Source organism: Haliotis cracherodii, unplaced genomic scaffold (genome assembly GCF_022045235.1).
Source record: "Haliotis cracherodii isolate W230 unplaced genomic scaffold, xgHalCrac1.p SCAF_5, whole genome shotgun sequence".
Lineage (NCBI taxonomy): Eukaryota > Metazoa > Mollusca > Gastropoda > Lepetellida > Haliotidae > Haliotis > Haliotis cracherodii.
The window spans coordinates 4,794,088-4,820,117 of NW_027266308.1; the positions used below are offsets into that span (position 1 = coordinate 4,794,088).

Genomic DNA, 26,030 nt, shown 5'->3' on the forward strand with positions numbered 1-26,030 from the left:
AATATTTAAAAAAAATGATTGATGAGAAATGGTTTGTAAAACTGTCAAACTCTTATGGATACTTACAAAGACCTTTCTTGCTTGTAAAGCAGCTTGATACAAATGTTTATGCCATGACAAGTTTCTACTGAAGTAAACACCAAGATATTTATAAAATCCTGTAGTTTCTTTTTTTTCCTTTAAAGGACCAATATTCTTTACTTGCTGAATGACCTCAATTCTTAAATACCAAAACGTTTGTTTTACTCATGTTTACTGTTAGCTTCCATTTATTGCAGTAACTTTCAAGTTCATTAATTTGACACTGAAGTCCTTTGATTGTTGATAAAAAGAGAGCAATATCATCTGCAAATAAAAGTAAAAAATATATGTGTAATATCTGGATGGAGCTGAACACCATAATAACAGTTGGTATTTATTTGTACAGCCAGTTCATTTATGAAAAAAGTAAAGAGAAATGGGCTTAAGATGCATCCTTGTCTTACACCTAACTGACTATTAAATGTTTCTGAAATCTCATTATTGTTTCGCACACACACCTTAATATTCTCGTAAATGCTACCTAATAGTTTGTTCATCTTAAAGCTGAGGCCATGTGATCTTAAAAGGTTCCATAGTTTATGTCTCTGCACTGAGTCAAATGCCTTGGCAAAGTCAACGAAGAGCACATAAAGTTTCCCACCCTTGACACTGGGGTATTTGTTAACCAAAACTTGAAGGATAAAAATGTTGTCAATAGTTGAACAGCCCTCTCTAAATCCAGCTTGTTCTTCATTGATTTTGTTGAGGGTATCTGCCCAAAACACTAACCTTTTATTTATTATGTTTGTGAATAGTTTACTAAATATACTTAGCAGTGAAATACCTCTGTAATTGTTTATATTATTTAGATCACCTTGTTTATGTATTGGCACAATTATCCCTATTGTCCATGCATCTGGAAATGTTCCATTTTCTAATATAATATTAAATATAAGTTCAAGGTACGGTACAATGATATCTGAGGAATGTTTAAAAAACTCAGGAATAATCTGATCCATTCCTGGTGATTTGTTGCATTTAAGATGGTGTATGCTCTCTAAAATCTCATCTCTGGTAATAGGGGAATCCAGTATATCATTTGCAAACTGAGTATCTGTTTATTCTGAGTATTATCTTGTGACTCCTGGAACTGATTTTCAGGGCTCTGATCAGTATATGTGAAAGTAAATAATTCTTTAAAGTAGATGTACCAATCCTTAATGTTGATATTATTTGCCTTTTGATGTTTGCTTAGACTTTTCAGTTCTGACCAAAATAGTTTAGGGTCATGAATGTTATTTTCTAAGGATTGTTGCTTATCATGTAAATATTCTTGTTTCTTTTCTTTGCACACAGCTATATATTTGTTTCTTATGTTATGATATTCTCTAAGTGAGTCCTTATCTTTACATCTCCTGAATTTATTGAGTGCCCTACATCTTTTCTTTTTAAGACCCTCACATTCTGCATCATACCATTTACACAATTGATTTAGCTTTGGATTTCTAACCTTTTTTGCATGTCTGAGCGCGCTAATTTCAAGGCATCCACTAAGTAATTAATACTTACATCAATATTGGACAATGCTGTATTTACTGATTTATCAAATCTTGAACTTGGTCAGAAAAGAGTTGATCTCTAAAATTTTGTGATTTGTCATTATCCCAGACAAACTTGAAAGATTTAGTAGCCTGATCATTCCTTTGTTTTGAGGGTTGGTGTGTTTCAGGAACTCTTAATGTCATAGTAACTGGAAGGTGAACTGAATCTGATCGAGATTCTACACCAAAGTCTGCAGCATTGCCAAATAATGGAGAAGAGGCTATAATATAGTCAATTACACTGGTACCATTTACACCAATAAAAGTAAAGACACCGACATTTTTATCTCTACCACATCTTCCATTCATGATATGAATATTCAGAACTGAACATAAATCGGTTAAACATTTTCCAAAGCTGTTTAAAATTCCATCTAGGGAAAAGCGTTCAAGATTGAAGTAATCCGATATAAGATCAGACATGAAGTAATTATGGTTTTCAGCATACTCTATTATGCCATCTTCAACAAAGTCAGATTTAGTTCCTGTTCTGGCATTGAAATCACCACCACATAATACATGTACATCATCAAATTCTGATAATATTGTAAGTAGTTTCTCTTGAAAAAGAGTGACACCATATTTGCAATTAGAACTAAATTTATCATACCACGAGGAACTCTCTGGGTGTATGTACACACAAGCATAAAGCAAATCTATTTCTGTTCCAAAAAGTTGTTTGTCAAATAGTAGGAAAATTGCATTTTCAGAAATTTTTGTCCATTTTACATACTTAGACAATTCTTTCCTAGCCATAACTAAAATGCCACCAGAAAGGCTGCCATAAGATAAGTTATCTGCGTCTTTGTTAATGATTTCATAATTTTGAAAAAAACATTACCTAAATTGAGATCCTTACACCATGTTTCTGTAATTCCAATGATGTCAAAGTTTTGTACATATCTACAGAAGTCAGAGTCCCTAAATTTGCTCCATATTCCAGAAATATTTCAAAATATAAATTTCACTAGATTTTCCTTACTTACAGGTTGATTGTCAAATAGGTCCACAGATTCTTGATGAAGCGTCCTACAATCACTAAAAGTATGTACATTGTCTCTTACTCGGCCCTGACCACACCCCTAGCTCGACTGTCCCATAGAGGCAGCGTGAGAGTAGGATCAAAGCTGTCGCCTGGGAGGTTTGTCCTGCTGGGTGATATTATCCTGTGAATTCTGTACACTGACCTCCTTAGGTTTCTCGACGATCTATGTCACTTCGGTATGTTTCACGTCTAGTTGAATTCAGGTCAGATATACTAATAAAAGTAAGAACATGAGTAATCTGAAACATGGATAAATGCAAAAGCTCGAATTTGAATCAGTAAAAGGATGCGGGGATCCATGTACACGTAGCGTGGCCGTAGCCTCTTTGTCTCCACACTGACATCTCCATTCTCCTTCATCTTGCGCCCTAGTTTTTTCTATGACTGCTACATACGTTTCTCCTTCACTTTTAACCATGTCTAAACTATATCCTAATTCATTCCCAAGGCAACCGCTGGTCGATGATTTACACTGCAGGACGGTCGTGCCTTTTGGCTCTATCAGAGTTATTGCCCCATCACAGATGCAGCGTAAAGTCGTTTGTTGTCCAAGGACAGCTGTATCATCAACGTAGAGTGCAGGATAAGCGGTTGCATCTGAAGTGGATAAACAAATAAGAACTGATCATTATTATTTTTTAACAACATTCGAATACGTATCTCAAGTGAACTCCAAATTTGACCGTTTATAAGTGGAATACCTGTTTTACAAGTTGTATTTTTCTATTCAATTTTCTCAACAAATTGGCAATTCTTTTCATCTACATTGTGCATGTTTGATATAGAAGCAAACTAAATGTGTAAATTAATTAAATAACACATCTACGCTCATGACAGAGTGACTTCAAGTCAGATTCGCATAATCTTAAATCGGATAAACCCACATACTTTTCGATTCCGAAGGAGCCTGGGGACCCGTGGATCCCTTACGCCGTATACGTAGCGTGGCCGTAGCCTCTTTGTCTCCACACTGACATCTCCATTCTCCTTCATCTTGCGTCCTAGTTTTTTCTATGACTGCTACATACGTTTCTCCTTCACTTTTAACCATGTCTAAACTATATCCTAATTCATTCCCAAGGCAACCGCTGGTCGATGATTTACACTGCAGGACGGTCGTGCCTTTTGGCTCTATCAGAGTTATTGCCCCATCACAGATGCAGCGTAAAGTCGTTCGTTGTCCAAGGACAGCTGTATCATCAACGTAGAGTGCAGGATAAGCGGTTGCATCTGAAGTGGATAAACAAATAAGAACTGATCATTATTATTTTTTAACAACATTCGAATACGTATCTCAAGTGAACTCCAAATTTGACCGTTTATAAGTGGAATACCTGTTTTACAAGTTGTATTTTTCTATTCAATTTTCTCAACAAATTGGCAATTCTTTTCATCTACATGTTGCATGTTTGATATAGAAGGACATTAAACGTGTAAAGAAATTAAATTATTTTGTATATTAATGTATGTATATTTTAATATATACATGTAGCTCTTGCTTATTTCTACTATGGGCCTGTTTACAATGTGCCGTCTCTCATAAATCGCTGTGCGATTGGTTCTATACAACTTTAATGTAACTATATTTTTAATTTGCTTTAACAAAAATGTGGTATACAAGTGAGACGTTAATAAAATCTTCTTCTTCTTCTTCTTCTACATGCTAGTCACCGATCTATTACGACAAAACATATGGATAACAACTCGGCTGGGTTCCACCAGAGACCATATAATAGATCTATTATATGGTCTCTGGTTCCACTCACACGCTCGCCAGGCGAAGTGGCCCCATACAGTGCCACGCCCTTATCAGTACATCTACCCTGAACACTCAAGTTGATATGAAATACCATCTTTAATAGAATGAAAAAAATATATACATATAAATTGTTTGGTCATGAGTACTGAAAAAAGGAATTTATGCCTCTGGTAATTATTTAGAGAAATAACATAATTATAATAAGGAACTGTTTGTGTATCACTTAACCGCGGATCACGCTTAACGGTCACATTCCATTCTACAAGAGGGTCATTCTTCCTGTTGATATCTTTGTCTCCGAATTTGCCCATTTCAACAACAGTAAGTATGATTTTCATCAATCTACAGATTCCTCCAAACAAATAACCACTTTGGTGTAAAATAGGTATAATCTCGTTAATGATCTGAACGGAGAAAGAGTTATTAATGAGATAATTAATTTCATGAAATCTGATATACTGGCGCCATATAAAACAGTGTGGTCTGTATATTGGTCTACTGTTGTTCATGTAAATATCTGTGAATGCAGTTTAAATGTTATAGTTTCCCATGTCATAGTTTCATATTTCTATTTCAGCTTGATCAAATTTGTAATTCAATTTGAAACACTGAGGTGACACTGCTAATGAATTTCTTTGAAATCATCGTAAATTCTTTACGGCCGCATACATGACTGTGAACTACTGACCATAGTTTGAGAAGAAAGGAAAGGTAATTTTAAACTTGCCAACATTGGACCAGCATTCAGCCATAGATGGCTAACAAATGGCAACCAGTGTTGGGCCAATGCTTCCCCATCGTTGATAAACGGCATTGGCCCATTGCCGGCATTGGCGCAATGTTTCGTGCGGCATTGGCCCACTGTTGGCCCAATTGTGTAATGCTGCCTTGGATTAGGTAAACTTGCATTTCCAACTAGCATCAGGTCAATATTTACATCACAAGTGTCTTTCACAATTAACAATAGTGAGTGTATCAATTCGTTTCTAGCTGATTTAAATAAAGGACATTCAATGAAAAAATGATATGAATTTTCACATGGGCTGCCACATCGGCATTTTGGATCCTCGTTTAAACCTTTTCTATTACGACAAAACATAGGTTGCTGGACCAGTTTCTACTGTCTGTCCATTTCTCTCACTCACACGCACAAGCTCTCATTCTAAAAGCACGCGCGCACACACGCGCGCACACACGTATTTAAGATATAGCACATCCATGCAAATCAACAAAAGCTACAAAAACCTTTCAATAATCATAACAAACTCTTCTAAAAGCAGATTCCATTGTGCGATTCCGACTATATCATGAACATGTGTTAATGAATCACTATCAAATAGTGATAATACGAGGCGTTAACGAAATGGCGAGCATATCCTGCCCCACCAGTGTCAACGTCACAAACACATGCAAAGGAAAGTGAAATATTTGCCTGATAAAAAACACCACGGGAACATTTAAAACAAGTCAAACCAGGGAATTGCATCGAACATTATTTTTGTCACCGATGCGTCAAATATGGAAATGCACTTCACATGTATACCATAATACCTTTTGAAACCTTTACTGTGGCCTTGCATGTTATAATGAGTGAGTGAGTGAGTTGGGTTTAACGCCGCTTTTAACAATATTCCAGTTATATCGAGGCGTGTCAGCTTAATGTGTGTGGAAAGCCCGAAATGATGCAGGTCTCAGACGTTTACCACTTCGGTGAAACCGACGAGCACGGGTATGGTGCTGACAAACCTAAATTCATAATCGGGGCGAACTGGGAGTCAAGCTTACAATCATAGGTTTCTGGCGTGCCCAAGGGACGCAACTCTGCATTGCGAATCGCGGCGCCTTAGACGACTGGGCCCCCTGCTTGCCCAATCCATGCTTGCTTCAAAAGACGAATATGCTTGTCGTAAAAGGCGACTAACAGGATCGGGTGGTCAGGCTCGCTGACTTGGTTTATGCATGTCATCGTATCCCAATTGCGTGGATCGATGTTCATGATGTCAACCACTGGATTGTCTGGTCCAGACTCGATTATTTACAGAACGCCGTCATACAAAAAATCATGTTATGTGGGCACCTGCTCAAACGCTTAGAGAACCTGTACACATTCCTACTGGCAAATCTGATATTGCATGCATACAAATTAAGTGAAAATATACAAACGGGTTCATGAGGTTGTTTATTTGAAGTCCAAATATGAATTACATATAGTAAATATTGAAAAATGTAAGCAGCATATAAACTCAAAATGGCTAAAACATAAAATAAACGTTGATGTTTTAAATATTTACCTTCGACAACATTCGGAGTATCATAGCATCTACTTGCTGAAATGCGCACAGCACTTGTCGAAAATACATCAGTATATTTCAACGAATATTATTTCCAACTTAATATTACATTATTTAAACTAATCAGACATGTCGTTTCTATCACATGTATTAAATTGTAAATATATTTCCTCGTTACAACTTTCATCTGCTTTAAAGATCACTTAATGTATGTAATTTTAACCAACTTTAAAGCAGTATAGCTGATTTTACAAAATCCTCTATAGGAACAACACTTAAATGACCTGAATATATACTGACAACTCATATCCTCTGACGTAGATACGCCGCAACATGATTACATTACTTCCCATTGAAGTAGGGTCGGAAGTTCGCCAATTGTATCTCTATAAGAATAATGTTTTTCAAGTAGCTATGTATGCATGTATTGTAAAATATATGAACGTTTGCGAGTATGTTTGTATGAACTGGGATGTTTGTGTGTGTGTCTGTGTGTGAAATATAATTTAATAACTGTATGGATAATTCGCCAACCATCTGGGAGATTGCTCCTGCTTGAAATCTTTCAATTATTTCACATTAACCATATGGAATCTGTGTATAGTGAGTGAGTGAGTTGGGTTTATCGCCGCTTTTAACAGTATTCCAGTTCTATCACGGCGTGTCAGCTTAATGTGGGAGAAAAGCCCGAAGTGATGCAGGTCTCAGACGTTTGCCACTTCGGTGGAACCCACGAGCACGGGTATGGTGCTGACAAACCTAGAAACATAATCAGGGCGAACCGGGATTCGAACCCACAATCATAGGTTTCTGGCGTGTCCAAGGGACGCAACTCTGCACAGCGAATCGCGGCGCCTTAGACGACTGGGCCACCCGTGCCCCCTAAAATTTAGACTAGGATGAACAGATTTGATACCGAATGAAGGAAGTAATACAATTAGAAGATCAGCTAAAACATGTACTTAACTCAAACGGATTGGAAGATAAATACAATTCAGCGATGTTATATTTAGGTCCATGCATAAAGATTCAGAGTGACAAGAAACAAGGATGACAATTTCCAACAGTCAGCTTTCTGTCGAGCAATAATATTTCAGCAGATCCAGCCTTTGGCATCTGCATTTCATAACTTTTTGAGTTAAAATCGAGTGTGATCTTTCTAGGAAGATTTCAAAGGGCACCATATGACATTCAAGGCCTCAGTTACGACATTCAAGGCCTCAGTAAACATTACATAGAGAATCTCACCCGAGTGTCTTTTGATAGCAAATATATATGAACACGAGTTGATTAAAGTGGGAAAACTCCGAGGCTCGTCGAGGATTTCTTCCACTTTTATCAATGAGTGTTGATATATTTGACATCAAAAGACACGAGGGTGAGATTTTATTTATCATCAAACATCATATCATTCTTCCGACTTTTTCAGTTTGTAGTCAGTAATAAGCAGTGTCTTAAGTGTAAAAAAGTACTGCTAACCTGTTCGACAGGAAACGCCGACAAGCTCTCATTACTATTTAATAGTGATTCATAAACACATGCTTATGATACAATCGGAATCGTACTGTGGACTATGTTTTCAGTGGATATGTTTTTTTATGATTATGGAACTGATGTTTTGTTGTTTCTATTTTGATTATGGAAAGTGAGTGAGTGAGTGAGTATGGTTTTACGCCGCTTTTAGCAATATTCCAGCAATATCATGGCGGGGGACACCAGAAATTGAAGTTTTACTTAGGTCTTGAATGTTGTAACCCGCATCAAACAACTTTGGAACAAGAGTCGTATGACCCTCTTAGAAATCTTGGTAGAAAGAACATGCCCGATTGTACGTCAAAAAGTTGTGAAATATACACACCTAGGGCAAGAACTACTGATATACTGCTCGACAAAAATATACTGCTCGACATAAATATACTGCTCGACATTAAGGGACAGTTAACTTTCAGAAAGTTGAAGTCGTCCCTATTTTCATACAGTCCAGTGGAGATTTTTGTATGACTCTAAATCTTTATGTTTGTTTGTTGTTTTTTTTTACGCCGCACTCAGCAACATTCCAGCTATATGACGGCTATCTGAAAATAATCGAATCTGGACCAGACAAAGCAGTGATTGACATCATGAACATCGATCCACGCAATTGGGACCGATGACATGCATCAACCAAGTCAGCGAGCCTGACCTACCGATCCCGTTAGTCGCCTTTTACGACAAGCATAGTCGCCTTTTACGGCAAGCATGGATTGCTGAAGATCTATTCTACCCATGATCTTCACGGGTCCTAAATCTTTATGCATAGAAACATTCCTGCAGACAAATACCATTGAAACTACTCCTCGCTCGAGAAATCAGTTGCTTATATTATCTAGACAGAGTTGGAGTGTTGTTATACTCTCGTAGCCTAAATAAACACAGGACAGAATATATCCTGATACTTAAGGTGACGCTTCAACAGTTTAATGAATAATACATTTTAAATCCACCCGGGTCAGTGATGACGCACGTTAGGGTCGCTTCAATTCAAAGTCCTTTAGTGTGATTGTGTGCGTGCGTGCGTGTAGGAATATAGGTCCGTACTCGAGCGCTGTGATATGTCTTTGTGTTCTCATATTTACAATAGCAGTACTTTGTATATTGTATACTGTTAAAGACAAATGCCTCTCATAACCTTTTGGGGCACGGGTAGCCCAGTCGCCTAAGGCGCCGCGATTCCCTGTGCAGAGTCGCGTCCCTTGAGCACGCCAGAAACCTATGATTGTGGGTTCGAATCCCGATTATGTTTCTAGGTTTGTCAGCACCATGTCCGTGCTCGTGGGTTTCACCGAACTGGTAAACATCTGAGACCTGTATCACCTCGGGCAAGACTATAATAAACTATTTTGTATTGTACTGTACATGAACGCATAGTACGGCTTATTGTCGCGAGAAATCACGCTGTAGAAACATTATTATTTAGAAAGTAGGAAGGCTACCATGCTCCTAGGGCTGGGACGGGGAACATGATTCTGGTCGGGTGGGTACTGAGAAGGAGCCGGGTACCCACAGAACTATCCGAATCCGTGGTTGGTCATGTGATATATTGTTCAATGACTAAAATGATCTTGAACTATATGGTTACACTACAAGTCACGAAAGTTCGCATTTCCTTCTGACAATGCACACAGACTTTTATATGTTTGAATAAAGATAAAACTTCATTCAACGTCAGTGTATGCATGACCAGATCGATTTATACGTGTATCTAAATACATTTTGTCCAGGGCTACAGTCAAACTGTTCCCAATCGGACAGTTTGTACCTGTCTCTTGAGACCAACAATGGGTACCTGGGTAGGGTCGGGTATAGGTGGGTGGGTACCTGGGTAGTAAATTTGGACTCGTCCCAGCCCTACATGCTCCCGTGGTCAAAATATAGATTTGACAGAATATAACCTGGATCTTTTGGTGACCACTGAGCAGGGTTGCTTCAATACAAAATCCTCTCGTGTTGCACAATGAAAATAGTATAGTAGCTATCTGTCAGAGTGAGAGAGAGTGAGAGAGAGACAGTGAGAGAGAGAGAGAGAATGTGAGAGAGAGACAGACAGATAGAGTGAGAAAGAGAGAGAGAGAGAGAGAGAGAGAGAGAGAGAGAGAGAGAGAGAGAGAGAGAGAGGTGATCTCTTAAACTCCATTTCACAGCACCTCACCGACGACATGAAAGAAAATAGGTCAAGGCTTTCTAAAAATCCAACATTCATAACTAAACATAAAAGTATATGGTAAAATATATCACATTTGATAACACACTTACCTAGAACGTTCATTATTATAAATAATATCACCGGTTTTATGACCATTCCGCCCCAGTTTAGCCAGGTAGAGACAGGTGTCTGGAAACGACTTCAGGAACATTACGCAACAACACTATACCAGGTATTAGGAGGGAAACCCCCATATATACACCCTGTTCTGCGCGTGCGCAGCGTGAACCTGGTGTTGATTTGAAATGCAATTTTGGAATGCCTGTTATTATTAAAATTTGTTCCTCTCGTTGGGGCGGTATTGATATAGTCAATGTGCATAATAAGCCAAGTTGAAAAAAAGGCCTCATGTGTGATAGGGCGATGTGTAATATATGGGCCTAGTAGCCCACAAACGTGATAAATTTAACAAAGGCCGACTACCACAGGCAGATGATATGAATGTAACGGGAAGTGTTCATTTCATCGAAAGCATACAGCTTTTCCTTTCCACATGGGCATGTTTTTTTCTACTTTTCAACAGCATCTGATACAATGTGATCATGAAATGGAATGGGTTTTTATAAAATTTAGCATGAGCGTAAGCTGATTTTCCTGTGATGTAGGTTAAGACAAAACAACAATTTTGTGAAAATTCACTGAAAGACTTGCTCGTAGTCCCGAGGTTAGTACAGAAAAATGCCTTCGGTGTTAAGTTTAGCAATACGTCTGTATTTGATCACCCGAAAACTTGAAAGCAATATAAGGGGAGATACCTTCGTTGTCAGCTATATCATCTTATGAAAATCGACTTTATTTGAAACTTGTATATATGTATGCCCTATATACTATAAATCTTGAAATTAACGTGAGTGTGAATTAAATGCGAAAAGAGAGAGAGAGAGGGAGAGACAGACAGAGAGTGAGAAAGTGTGAGAGAGAGAGACAGATAGAGAATGTGAGAGACAGAGAGAGAGTGAGAGATAGTGAATGAGAGAGACACAGAGAGGGGGAGGGAGACAGAGAGATAGAGAGAGAGGTGTTCTCTTAAACCCCATTTCACAGCACCTCACCGACCACATGCCAGAAAATAGGTCATGGCTGTCTAAAAATCCCACATTCATAACGAAACATAAAAGTATATGGAAATGCATATGTTATATATATATGTATGCCCTATATACTGTTAATCTTGAAATTAAAGTGAGCGTGAAATAAATGCGAAAAATGCAAGAGGTCTATGTTCACATTAACTTCGTCTTCATGTCTCCCAAATGATTAACAACAACAATAACACGCCTCACTGCACACTTTGAATAGCAGAAATACCAACTTGAATATAAACGCAACACGGTGCATTTAGCAGCAGCGCTAGCTTTAACAAGTATATAACAATGTCATTCAAAGGATCGGAATTATACAATAGGGATTGGGTGGGCGTAGTCGCATTGATATTGAGTCACATTTTTGGCTAGAGGCCAACAGTCGTATTAATTTGGAGACGCATTCATTTCCAGATTTACGTACTGTCACGATTTGTTCCAGATCCAGATCTTCCAGGATGACGTCCATTTCACAGACTCAGACGCAGTCCATTCCTGTTAATGTTTCCTCGTTCTAGATCATGAGTTTTAGGCTTACCCGTATGAACTCAAGTGAGTGAGTATGGTTTTACGCCGCTTTTAGCAATATTCCAGCAATATCACGGCGGGGGACACCAGAAATGGGCTTCACACAATGTACCCATGTCGGGAATCGACCCCGGGTCTTCGGCGTGACGAGCGAACGCTTTAACCACTAGGCTACCCGACCGCCCCTATGAACTCAAGGTAGCCGTGAGATGCTTTACAAATAGGAGGCTATTTTGTCTGCGGGAAGTCTTTAGAGTATCGTTCAAGTAAATCTGCATAACAGAATAATCTTCTTTATTTTTTTGTTTCAAAGATGTATTTATTTTTCCTGACATCACATTGTTATGGCAAAGTATTATATCTCCATTCTATAATGATGAATATCCTGAACCCAACTGCTACAAAAGCTCTGTTGGAAGTCGAGTTCGAGTGACACGACACTAACATTAGCCGTACAATCACAATAGACATGCACTACCGGCTTGAATGAATCAATCTGCGCTATCGCCGGTACTCAATCAGCTTTTGTACCTCTCTATCATAGAAGGAAAGCTCGTCGCACCAAGTCTTCGCTCCCTTCTCCTCCTGAAAACTATGGTGGCCGAGAGGGGACACCCCTTTCTCGCTTTATCGCTCTATCGCTTTCTCGCGGTATAGCAATATTCCCTCTTGCCCACGAAATGGGTCGCATGCGTTATGTGTTTTTAATGTGTTTTGATGTGGGTTTTAATCATAAAAGAGAGCTGAGATTTTTCCAAATTATACATATGGACTGAAAGTTGAAATTTACTCACTATCTAATTAAATATAATTTAACAGTACAGACATATGTGCTTTTATAACAATCCACATATTTCTGCGTAAAAAAAAAAATTGATTGATTTATGGCCCTATTTAGCCTTTGGCCCCCAGGCCAAGTTATCAAAACAGAAAAATAACGTTAACTACATAAATAATAAAAGAGTATTCCTTCTTCTGACCATGAGATGGATCTTAGAAGCAAGTAAGAGTTGGCAATTAGGATTTTGCATTAAAAACACATACTTTTCTGTTGGGGTTTTATGCGTAAATTCATCGCCTACATTCAGGGCATACTTGAAGACATCGTACATTATATCTGAGTACAGTGGGCAGGTGATGGTGAAATGGGCTTCATCCTCGATCTCTAGGGGGCAGATTCTGTCATGAAGTGGAATAAGCGGCTTAGCATATCTGCCTGTCTCTACACACAGAGGTAGACTGCAGACTCTCAGTCGTATGAAGGACTTACGGTGGTGTCTAGACATTGTATTGGTTACATAAGCTTCTGGGCACAGGTCTTTCTTAAACATGCGATAAGTCCTAAGTTTATTTCCGTTTGTTAAATTTCCTTTATCGTCCCATAGGTCAGTAAACCACTTCTGATCATCCTGAATGTTCAGCTGCTTGCGAATAAGTTGTACAGTGGATTTAAAATTAACTGCGGTTAAGTATTGCTCAAGTCCCAAGGCTTTGCTCAGCTTCTGCACTCGGTGTTCCCAGGATCGGATCTCTTCCGGTTGAGTGACCACTTATGTATCTTGTTTGGTAGTCTGGATTCGTTCATAAGTCCTACTCTCATACACAATCTGAAGACCTCAAGATGCTGTTTGGTTACACAAGAGGTCCATCCCATATCTCCTCTCGTAGCGATGTTCGAAGTTTTACAACTGGCTCCAAAGCAAAAAAACACACGCTCTGTTTTGGATTGTGTTAAGGCATTTGTGTTCATAGAGTTCCCAAATACCTGCCTCATACGTCAGAATAGGCTGGATCAAAGAATTATAGAGGGCAGTAAATACCTCATAGGCCATTCCACCTGCATCACAAAACTTGGTGAAAAGTGCACTCAGAGCTCTGCATGCCGATTTTGCCAACTGGTTGACCGCTGTCTTGAAGTCCAAATGTTCATGGAACCAGAGACCGGGGTATTTGTAGGACTGCGTGTACTTCAATGTAATATCACCACATTTAAACGTTACTTTGGAGCATTCTCGCTTGCCTCGTCTGAAGTGAACGATTTGAGACTTCTCACCATTAAGCTCCAATCACCACTTAAAACACCATTCATGAACTTTGACGAGCATCATTTGTAAATATTCTTCTGTCGGTGCAAGTAACACTATGTCGTCTGCATAGAGAAGAATACTTAATACTGCGAGCAAGGTCATAAATATAAATGGCAAAAAGGGTTGGTGAGAGAAGGCATCCTTGCTTAACACCATTTGGTACTTTAAACCATGGAGTTAAAGAGTCATTTACCCGAACAGCACAATTGACCCCTTCGTATAGAGATTGAATTGCTTTCAACATTGGTCCTCCGATACCTGACATGTTCAATTTATACCATAAGCAGTCTCTGTTTACGTTGTCAAACGCCTTTTTTATGTCGATGAAACAGGCGAAAGTAGATTGGTCAGAGCATCTCCTGTTGTTGAGAATCTCATACAGGCTGTATATATGGTCCATGCAGCTACATTGTTTCCTGAAGCCATATTGCTCCTCAGCTAATAAGTGATGATCTTCGACGAAGGCTGATAATCTGTGGTTTAAAATGTCACAATATACCTTGCACGGGACTGAAATCAAGCAAATACCTCTGTATGTTAGTGGTTGCCGCACATCAGTAGTGCCGGGTTTAACGATAGGGTTGATAATTCCAGATTTTCAAGACTCAGGAACACATCCGCTCTCGAAACAGTATTCGATAAACCTATGGAGAATGTCAATACAAACATTGTTGTTAATTGCTTCAGCTGGTATAGAGTCAATGCCTGCAGTTTTTTTTGAGTTTACAACGGAAAACAGAGGCCTTGACTTCATCCCGAGTGATCTCACGGTTGATGGCTGTTATGTCATCACGGACCGTTGTGACGTCATCCGTCGTCAAAGAGTTACGCACAAACGACAGGTGTGTATCATCAAAGGACATTGTGTTGGTGTTGTCGTTGTAGAGCACTTCGTAGTCATCTCTCCATCTTTTCATGACGAGTTCAGGGTCGGTTATTACGGTACCATCATCGTTGGCAACTTCCATGGGAATACGGACTTTGCGATCGTTTCCAATTCCAATTTTAACAAAGGATTTCCAAAATACTGAGGGATTACAATGCTGTAGTTGCTTCTGTAAAACACTCTGTTCTTTTAACTGGTATGATTTTTTAACCTTTCTATGCAACTTGCCAAAGTGGGCTCTCTGACTACAGTATAGTCTACGTAGGTTCCGTTTCTGTCCCTGGTTGTTAGCTCGTCGCCACTGACGTTCCAATTGACACACTTTATTCCACTGGAGTTGTAACTCCCGATTCCAATACGGTTTACCGGTGCGTTTGTGTCGTGTAGTAGCATTAGGTGATTTCGAATTCGTGGAGCAGAAAACATCAAAACTCTTGGTAATAAAAAACACAAATTCATCATATGCTGAGTTGGTATCTCTCTGTGTAGACAGAGTATCTTCTATACGCTGTATGGCAGGCACAACAGCCTCGGAATTCCCATCCTGTAGAAAAACACCTGGGATATCTTTCACGTTGAAGCGCCGTATATGCTCTCTCCTTGTAGGTTGAGTGTCCTTGTCTCCACTGTCAGCGAACCCAGGTGTTGGTTTCAAACTTCAAAGCTCATGCGGGGGGGGGGGGGGGGGGGGGGAGCGGGTAGCCTAGTGGTTGAAGCGTTCGCTCGTCACGCCGAAGAGACCCGGGTTTGATTCCCGATATAGGTACAATGTGTGAAGCCCATTTCTGGTGACCCCCGCCGTGATATTGCTGGAATATTGCTAAAAGCGGCGTACAACCATACTCACTCACTCACCCACTCACTCACTCAAAGCCCATGCACGAGGGACCTACTGTGTAAAGTTAGTGATTCAGTCATCCCTATAAACTAACATTTAGTCGATGAAATCTTATTTACAAAATAGCCTTCTTGACTCTACAAATGAAATAAATAATTTTCTCTATGCTGATTTCATGTAGAATAGAGCTAGCTAGAGCTGGCTAGATTTGCTTTTGTATATGTTTCTAGATTGTTTCTTTTTCATAAAATAAATATATTCCACAGTCATGGTGCAGGACTATCATCCATGATGAGCACAAAGAGCAAGTCATTAATGGGTATGAGGTCGTGGTCGTGGTCGTGGTCATGGGCGCAGATGCGCATGTGCACGGGAGACATTGAGAAATTAGTCAACAACGTTATGGCAGTTTCATGTTTACTAATTACTGGGCGAGTCACGAACAATGAACACGCATTCGGGAATGCAACTACGTATCTAAGTATCTGTATGACCCATCTACCCGAGGCAAGAGAGTTAACTGATTTTAAAAGTCCAGTTTCTACCCTTGGCGAACTAGTAGTCATCTCCCTCGTTTGAAAGAAAAAGGTTGTGATAGTACTGTTGCTTATAAGAATTGTCACGAAATGTCATTTCAATTTTCAGTGAAAATGTCTCCGGTTTACAAATGTGGTATATCTTCTCAAGCCCCAGCCAGTGATCTTTGTTGGTCAGCCCGAAGCCGTCGCGATATTCTGCCTAACTCCGGTTGAAATCTAACGTAGCAGTTGGTGTTTCCATGCGGTAGTGCATAATTGTTCTTCCTCCATATCTCATGACACATCTCACCGTAAACAGCGTAGATGTAGACGTTGGCTGGATGCTGTAGTAGCCGCTGGGATAGTGAGTGAGTGAGTGAGTGAGTATGGTTTTACGCCGTTTTTAGCAATATTCCAGCAATATCACGGCGGGGGTCACCAGAAATGGGCTTCACACATTGTACCCATGTCGGGACTCGAACCCGGGTCTTCGGCGTGACGAGCGAACGCTTTAACCACTAGGCTACCCGACCGCCCCGCCGCTGGGATAGTGGAACCCAGCAGCAAAACCATCACTGCAATCTGAAAATGAATAAATAAATGAATAAATGAATGAATAAATGACTAAATGAATAAATGAATGAATGAATGAGTGAGTGAATAATAAATGCAGAAGAATGCAAATAATTCAACCAGAAAACAACTGGGGAGTTTGTGAGGCAAAATTTAGTCAACAAAATTGTTATTGTATTTTTCACAAAATCATTGAATTATATGTTATTTATACGGTAATATGATAAATATGCTTCAAGCAGGGGGATGCGCTCCCCTGCACCCAAATCTGGACGTATGACGTCTATTTGGCAGCGTTATGTCATCGTGCCAGACTCAAAACAAAGTGATTGTGGCGAAGGGTCCCAGGGTATTTATCTTAAACATGGAAACACAAACAGAAATATTTCTCATGCAACGCGTGCCATAGCCCTGAGGCCACCTGTTCTGAACACTGCTTCAACATCAGGCAGTGGCCGCAGGCCCTATTGTCGTTGCTTGGATATTTCTAGATCAATTGACATCCCGAGTGTCAAACTGGATACAATATTGGCGTAAAAGTAAAGATTGATATCCGGGCTGTACGTGCCTACTCCAGTGAAGCCATAGTGTTGATCCTCTGTACGCCTACATTTTAACCCGACCATCAGGTTTATCAGAATATGTATTGAACTTAGAATCTTTTAAGATCGTTGTAGTTTTAATCTCATTGATGTAACCGCTCACTGTGTCAACATATTGCATAATCTAAGGTAAAGGTAATAATAATAACTCTTCTAAACTTTTACCTTCTCACGTGTATATAAACTGACGTCTAAAGAAACTTTACCAACTGAAAATATAAATTTCAGACAAAGTACAATTTTTTTCCGATGAAGTCTATCTAAAACACATAACCTAAATACAACGATAGTGTATGCAGAAAATGTTAATCGTCTGTTACATGTTTGCGAGATAACACGCGAAAAAGTGAAAAACACGTGCACCACGGACAACTGCAAATGCACGTGCGGGTAAGGGTGTAAAACGATTGCAACGGCAAGTCAGACATCCACAGTGATAAAAAAAACACAAAAGAAATGCCACGACTCACAGTCGAACAACGTGAACAAGCCTTGGGTATGGTACAGATGGGAGCCAACCACGCCCATATTGCACGAACCTTCGGTCGCTCCCGTTTTGCCGTTACCAACTTGATGCAACGTTACAGACAGACAGGGCGGACCGCTGACAGGCCAAGAACAGGCAGACCCAGGGTGACCACGCCCCATGATGACCGGTACTTGCGTACCTTGCACCTCCTGTACCTGACGTCATCGGCGACAAATGCCGAGGGTTAGTCGACAGACAGTGGCCAGGAGACTCAGGGCTCATGGAATCAGGGCATTTAGGCCATACAGAGGACAGCTATTGACAGCGCAACATCGTCGTCTGCGATTGTGATGGGCCCGGACTGTACGACGTTGGCAACGACGTGACTGGCAGAGGGTTGTCTTCACTGCCGAAAGTCGATTCTGTATGTTTAGGGCTGATTGAAGACAACGTGTTTACCGCCGAAGGGGTGAACGAACGGCGGCGTGTTGCGTGCAGGAGGTCGTACCATATGGTGGAGGGAGTGTCATGGTGTCGGGAGGGATCTGTGGGCCGGAGAGGACACTGCTGGTCATCGTTGACGGAAACTTGACAGCTCAGCGTTACATGGATAATATTCTTCGTCCAGTTGTCCTACCATTTCTCCAACAGCAGCCACATGGTGTCATTTATCAGCATGACAACGCTAGAGCCAATACAGCCAGAATTGTCACTAACTTCCTCGCAGCCAACAACGTCAACGGCCTGCCGTGGCCTGCACGCTCACCCGACATGTCCGCCATAGAACACCTCTGGGACATGATGGATCGTCGTGTTCCATAACGACCACACTCTCCAGCCAAACGGCAAGAACTGATCTTGGCCCTCCAAGAAGAATGGCGTCAAATCCCACGTGACCTCATCAGACGACTGACTTTTTCTGTGCGTCGAAGAGTGTTTGCGTGTATTGAGGCATTTGGTGGTCACACACGCTGCTAATGACTTGTTATTGAACGTGAGCGATTGTTTATGTACTCTGCCTATTGTCCATGATTCTGAAAGCTCGAGTTTTGTACCACACCCAACTTTGGGTGGCTCTGACGTCATTTTCGGTCGCGGTATGATTGTCATTTTCAGTGTTGATTATGTTGATATATTGATCTTCTCAAAACACTGATCCGCTCCGACGTTCATACAGTTTGGTCCTCACTCATACTCCAATGAACTCGCACAAAATGAAGGTCAATTTCTAAATGTTCAGTCCTCTGTGTGTCCGGCCACACTTCTGAATGCAGTGCCACAAACGTTTCAAACACGTCACAATACCCTATGACGTCATTTGTAGTATTTTTAACTCTCCTACCCAGAGTTCCTTGTGACAAGCATAGTACCACACACCGGCGCAGTAGTGACTCAGCATAATCTGGTTCCCGGCTCCCTATGCGCGTCATCAGCTTGCGCCATGTTTCTGATTACTTACATGTCACATTTATGTATATACGATCCCTGAATCAACGAAAGTCCCCTCGTAAAATCCCGCGTACTGTTGGCAGTGAACACGCCAATTTGTAAAAGTCGGTCACCGGTAGTGATGTCATACGTCAATATTGTTGTACATATTGGGTAATTTCTTTGAGGTGAAGGTCCTTGAATGAGAGTGCAAACGATCATTGTTTCATGCTGTTTACAGTAGATTTTGCATATCTTTTATACATTTTTTCACACAATTAATTTCACTTTGAATATTTGTCAATGTTCAAAATGGTATCATACGTACATATAGGCCACAACATGTATGAACAAACCTTTGATAATCTCCTGTTTGTTCGAACATTTTTTACATAACAATTGATAGGTTTATAGTGTCGAATACGATAGTTCTTTCCTTTGGACAAGTGTTACAAGATGAAGTGTAAATGTAACTGCAGCATGTACGTATTCCTTGTGATGTGTAATAGTCAATATTATAAGTTCATATAACCAATTAATGTCCATGAATAGCCGTTACATTTTATTTCATAACTAAAACTGAATGTATTACTTTAACAACATGGATAATATTTTTCGTTAAAATATATGCACACATTGCTGAAAGAATTGTTTTGGTCTTGGAATTGTTTTTTATGTCGTTTGATCCACAGAACAGTGATATCCAACAATTCGCCAGGTGCGCGTTAGTCACAAACAATTTACGAATTATTTCTCTCGTTTTGCATTCAATAATCAATGGGTTCATTCTTTTTTCAATATTGTGATCACAGGATATTAAATTGTTTACTTTATTTCTCCAGGAATTGTAAAAAGTATAAAAAACAAAACCCATGCCAGGTACACCGTTGGTTCAACCTTATACGATTATCCTTCGCATCTTCTATGGTGTAATTCTGAGACGAGATGAAAAGAAATAATAACATAATAATGAATAAATATATGCCCAATATTGAATATAATTTTGGTTGTTTTGAAATATTATTTTGGGTATTTCATTACGTAAATTGATGCCAAAACAGGTGCGTGTATTGTCCAATTAAGATACACAATAAACAATCTAATTGTTTACATATTCAAGACATTATTTACTTAGTGAAATCGATAATTTATGTTGTGTCGAAAAAGCGTCAAATTCCGTTTGACACATCGAGATTTTCCATACCATGAACGAAAATTAGGGGAGATATATATTAATTAAAATACCAGTGTCGTCAAAGACATAAAACCAGCCATGAGGTAAACAGGAATGGTCTTATTTTTTGGTATTTCTTACACTTGATGATAAGGCTGGTGCTTCATTAATAATGGTGCACGTTAGTCAAATTACACTTACACAGGACAAAGGACTAAATTATAGGTTAGATAGGGCCATCCATTTCTCTATTACCTCTTTTTTTATGAAGTACGATTTCATCATTTCTTATGGTTGTTTTAAAAATAAACGTATACAGTTTCAATATCGATATTTGTGTTGGAACAGTTTGGTTTCTCATGAACAAAACACCACGAAAATATACTGTCCTTACCCACAGCTAATTCTCACCAAGTGACCTGAGTTACAATACGCTAGTGCTAAGCATAGCGGAGTTATGCCCCCTTTTCTTTGTACGTGTGTAACCTCTCTGTCGCCTTTTGACGTCTTAGAGAAAAATCAGTTTTCGTCATTTACGGCTTGCTATTTTTGGCATTGAATGTATGTCGTTATACATACAATAACTCCATTTGATATGTAGTTATGTCGTTCAGATATTAGGCAGTATTTTTTTCGCTCACAGTTTCTGTAAAGCTTCTAAATAAAAAAAAATCGTCGCGGAGTACTTTTATCGGTGAACGATAAAAAGCGGAGAAGTTTACTGTTTTTCAACGCAAAATATATTCTCGGACAACACTTAGAGGTGTCTTTTTTTAAAACCGGTTTAATATTTGCAGTTACATTTACACCATCAAATAGGAAATTTAATATTCTCCACCTGTGCGTAATTTTATAGCTAGAGGGAGATCCAGTGCCGCTTGAGCGCAATTCTCGCACAACCTTCACTTTTCCGATCTTAGGAAAATGTGAGTCAGAAAAAAAACCTCGGCATCCAGAGGGTAAATTGAACACCACCCCACGTAAACATAAATATTTTTGACGCCATGGAATGGAATGGCAAAGTTAGGAATAATTTCAGTGCGACATTTATATTGTATGCGTGGCTCTACATATGTCGACATATATAAACTTTCACATGCGCATTTCGTTCAAATACCTGAGAATATTTTATTCGCTCAAAGTTTTCTGACAAGTGTATAATAAATATTTTTCTGGCATAGCACAATTTGGGAGTGTATTCGAAAACCTGCGAAAAGTTCATGCAAAGAATACGCAAGATTTTGTTTACTATAATTTCTCTTGCATATTGATATCATGTACGTAAAATGCATGAAGAAAATAATTTTGGAAATTTAATTTCCTACAATTAAGTACAATTTTAAGTTTTAAGCTCTTTCCTGCACCAGATGGTGACACATCTAACAAAATAACTTAAAGTTGTTTGTGACGCTTCTCAGTGGAGGCTTTTGTAGAAGGGTAGCGCTTCATCTAAAAATAGCGACCAATGAAAAATTACCTAACATGGTGTATGTCTAATATTTCGAAGGCGTTCACAGCCATCGTCTCATTGGCCTGTACCGGCTCGTATATTGTGATATAAGAGACGGGGCCCAGCTTATGACTCAGCATAACACCACTGCCACGGGCTAATTTGCATATCACGTGACCAGACTTGCGTAGTTATCCTATGTTTACATTGGTTGATTAAGCCCAGCGATGTTGAGAGTTTGAATATATATGCGGCGGTGCATTTTATAGCAAGCACTAGTTTATGAAAGCACTTTTATTTTTAATGTATTTTTTATTTCGTGTTTTTTATAATTCAAGTGTCTAAAATGATGATAAACGGGAACTAATACACATGTATTATTTTTTCGATTCAGTATTTTTCATTATCATGCACAGGAATGCAGTTTATTAGGTAGCAAGCGCTAGTTTATGAAAGCACTTTTATTTTCAGCATATTTTTTATTTCTTCGTTATTCAAGTGACTACAATGATAAACTGGAATTAATACACATATATTATCTTTAGATTAATTAATTTTAATGATTCGGCACAGGAATTCAGTTTATTAGGTTTATTGTATTGACGCTGAACACATCCAAATGTCGCCTGTGTTAGGGTAGGTTACCCCGAACCTTATATAGAGGGGAATGTCCGAGTAACTCTCCATTCCTTAAAAATAATGGAGCAGAGGCCTCGCAGGAAGTTCAGGAAGTGACAAACCTTCCCAGTTGCTTGACACAATGGCATACCTGATTGGTATCAACTTTGCACTACGTGGTGGACAGGAACATAGAAACTTACGCAGAGGACCATTTTCACAATTTGAGATCTGTGATGGTCAACATGGACGTTATCTTATGTACACTGAACAAACTTTGAAAACAAACAGTGGTGGACTGAAACATCGCAGACTGGACAACAAACGTGTTGGTGCGTACGCAAATGTGGACAGGCCTGGTAGATGCATTGTCAATTTGTTTGCAAAGTATTGCTCACTGTGTCCATCTTCATCGAAAACTGATAGCTTTTACTGACGACCATTGGATAAGCCATTTAGAGAGGATCTGTGGTATTATGATCAACCTTTGGGGAGACATAAGCTTGCGTGTGTTGTTTCAAGACTATGCAAAACAGCAGGTCTTACTGGATACCGTACGAATCACTCACTGCGCGCCTCAGCAGCAAGCCGACTTTATGAGGCGGGAGTAGACGAACAATTAATATGTGAAGTGACTGGTCATAGATCCACGGCTGTGCGTAACTACAAGCGTACAGCAGAATCTCAGAAGAAGGCTGTGAGCAGTGTCATTCAGGGTTCGACTGAGACGGCTACCAGCGGCGTTCGCAGTGGTGTAGTCGCTCTTGACAACGAGAAATTGAACATTACCATGAAAAACTGCATGGATATGAAAAACCTCCATATGTCCTTATGTACACGACGCCGTGGGGAACGCTATTCGGATGCTTGTGTTGTTGAGAGAGACTCGTGGAGTGGTCCGAGCATCATGGTGTGGGATGGAATTGGTCTTGCACAGAGGGTCGTCCCTGTGGCCTTCCAGAACATCGGTCCAGGACAATGGTTTCACAGCAGCTCGGTACTTTGATCAAGTCTTGAGACCACACTCCATACCTCATTTGGCACCACTACGAGTTTCAGCACGATAACGCCCGTGCCCACACTGCGATAGCAACAAGAGACGTCCTCCAGCAGAATGGCATCAGAACAATGCAGTGGCCTGCCCTCAGTCCCGATTTAAATCCCATTGAGCACCCGAGGGACGAGATTCAAAGACGGCTGAATGACGTCCGACCAAGGCCGACAACTGCAGCTGAATTGCGTCAGGCGTTCCTCAGAGTGTGGGATCAAGTGCCTATGGCCTTCATCAACTGCCTCATCCATTCCATGTATCGACGTTGCACGGCAGTCATCAATACTTATGGCGGACAAACGAGATACTGACTTGTAATGCCATTTTCTCAGAGACTAGTGTTGTGTTTCACTTTAAGAACATTTGACACTTTAATTTCAACCTTGATGATCAGTTTTGCCAAGTTTCATCTTTTTAATATGTCTCAAAGTATGTTTACAGTATTTGGACAAATATGGTTTCTCATATATCTATCCATGGTGACGTTTCTTTTTTTGTTCAGTATATATAACGTCACGAGTATTCAAGACGAGATAAGGCAAATAGTTTAGGAGCTATTAATGGGATGTTATCAACGTATTCTGATATATCATGCCAGAATATTTCAGCGTTATCTGATGTCAATACAACTGTTTATTTCTTGCTTGTGTTCTACCTCTGAAAATGAGATGTAAAATACCTCAGCGATTTGAACGAGTGTCACTAAGACATAGTGTATGCTAATAGGTTCAGCTATCCTGCTATCATAGGCATCGACTGTCAACAATGACATTCACTCGTACATTGCAGCAACCGCCTCCCAGGTCTAGTGGGTAGAATGTCTGTCCTTAGAGCAGAAAGTCGGTGGTTCTATCCTCAGCTTGTCATACTTACTTTAAAAGATGGTACTTGTTACCCTGTCTGGCGCTAGGTTTCCTCGGATAATCGAGACTGGTTATTCTCTGGTGTTGACGTTATATATTTTAAATACGAGGCATTCAAAGTAGCCACGGGCTACATGCAATTGCACAATATTAATTATGATTTGTTATATACTGCAAAACCAAATATTTCTTTCATTAAAACTATGAGACAAAATATTTTGTTTCTAACAATTTATTCATTTCGATAAAATCCCAGGCCCCTCACCCCCTATAACCATAAAGCAGAGTCCATTGTATATTGACTCTTTCATTAGCATAGTGATGACACAGGTTCCCTCCCATAACGTAGACCTCCAAAATGCAGACCTCCCAAAAAGCAGTTAACATTACCTCACTAATTAATTGGGCCATGCTGGTCACACCTAATTAATGAATAGACTGGTCCACTCCCCTGTTATGAGGGATTATCAATATGTTGAGACAATGAGCAGTAGTGGACAACAGCAACATTGTCTTAAAAAATTCCTCCTTTCCTTAATCTGCTCCCGGTACATCACAAATCTTTTTCAAACATTACCTTTAAACAAGTTATGGGATTTGTGTAAGAATATACCAAAAGTTCTCAATCACTACCATGGTGCCATTCAAGCCGCCAAGACTGTATTTCCTCAGACTGATGTAAAAAACTGTCTATTCCATTTCTGTCAGGTAATATGGCGCAAAACACAAGAACTAGGACTTGCAGTTCCATACAAAGAAGTGGATACGACGAGCTGCAGGTCTGCCATTGCTGCCCTTTCTCGAGGTCCAAGATACCTGGCTTGAAGCCATGAACCAGTGCCCTGACGTGGATACGACGAGCTGCAGGTCTGCCATTGCTGCCCCTTCTCGAGGTCCAAGATAACTGGCTTGAAGCCATGAACCAGTGCCCTGACGTGCGCCAATCTGATGCCATGAACGACTACATCGTTACGACATGGGTAGATGACGTTGCCCAGTTCCCACCTCGACTGTGGAATCCCCATGCGACACAAGGGCCCCTTACGAACAACAACCTAGAAGGTTTCCACTCCAGAATCGGCAAGTACCTCCAGCACAAGCATCCAAACATCTTCAGATTTATCGAACTGATCCAGAAGGTAGCAATTTCGGAGAGAGCTAAACTAGCGCAGATGCAAATTGGAGCAGCACCGCCACCCAGGAAGGTTGTCTACAGAGAGAAAGAACATCGCCTTGTCCGACTCAAGGAACAGCTTCATCGCCGTGAAAAGACACCCCTTCAGTACCTGGATGCAGTTGGTCCACTGATGATAAACAAGTGAAAATGACTGATAATCATAAATGACAATGAAATAACATTTTAATAAAAAAATGTGAAATCTACCAAGCTTTCTTTCTTGTTAC

The 26,030-nt window shown here is 39.9% G+C and overlaps 1 protein-coding gene across 1 annotated transcript; it reads right to left on the reverse strand.

Annotated features, from left to right (window-relative positions):
• Window positions 1-1,833: 1,833 nt before the first annotated feature.
• On the reverse strand, window positions 1,834-10,633 carry LOC139442428 (obscurin-like). The gene is made up of 3 exons (XM_071223241.1): window positions 10,510-10,633; window positions 3,556-3,897; window positions 1,834-3,264 (listed from the first exon to the last, which is right to left on the reverse strand). The coding sequence occupies exons 1-3, from the start codon at window positions 10,553-10,555 to the stop codon at window positions 2,867-2,869; spliced, it is 786 nt and encodes a 261-aa protein (XP_071079342.1). The 5' UTR covers window positions 10,556-10,633; the 3' UTR covers window positions 1,834-2,866.
• Between the last annotated feature and the right edge of the window lie 15,397 nt (window positions 10,634-26,030).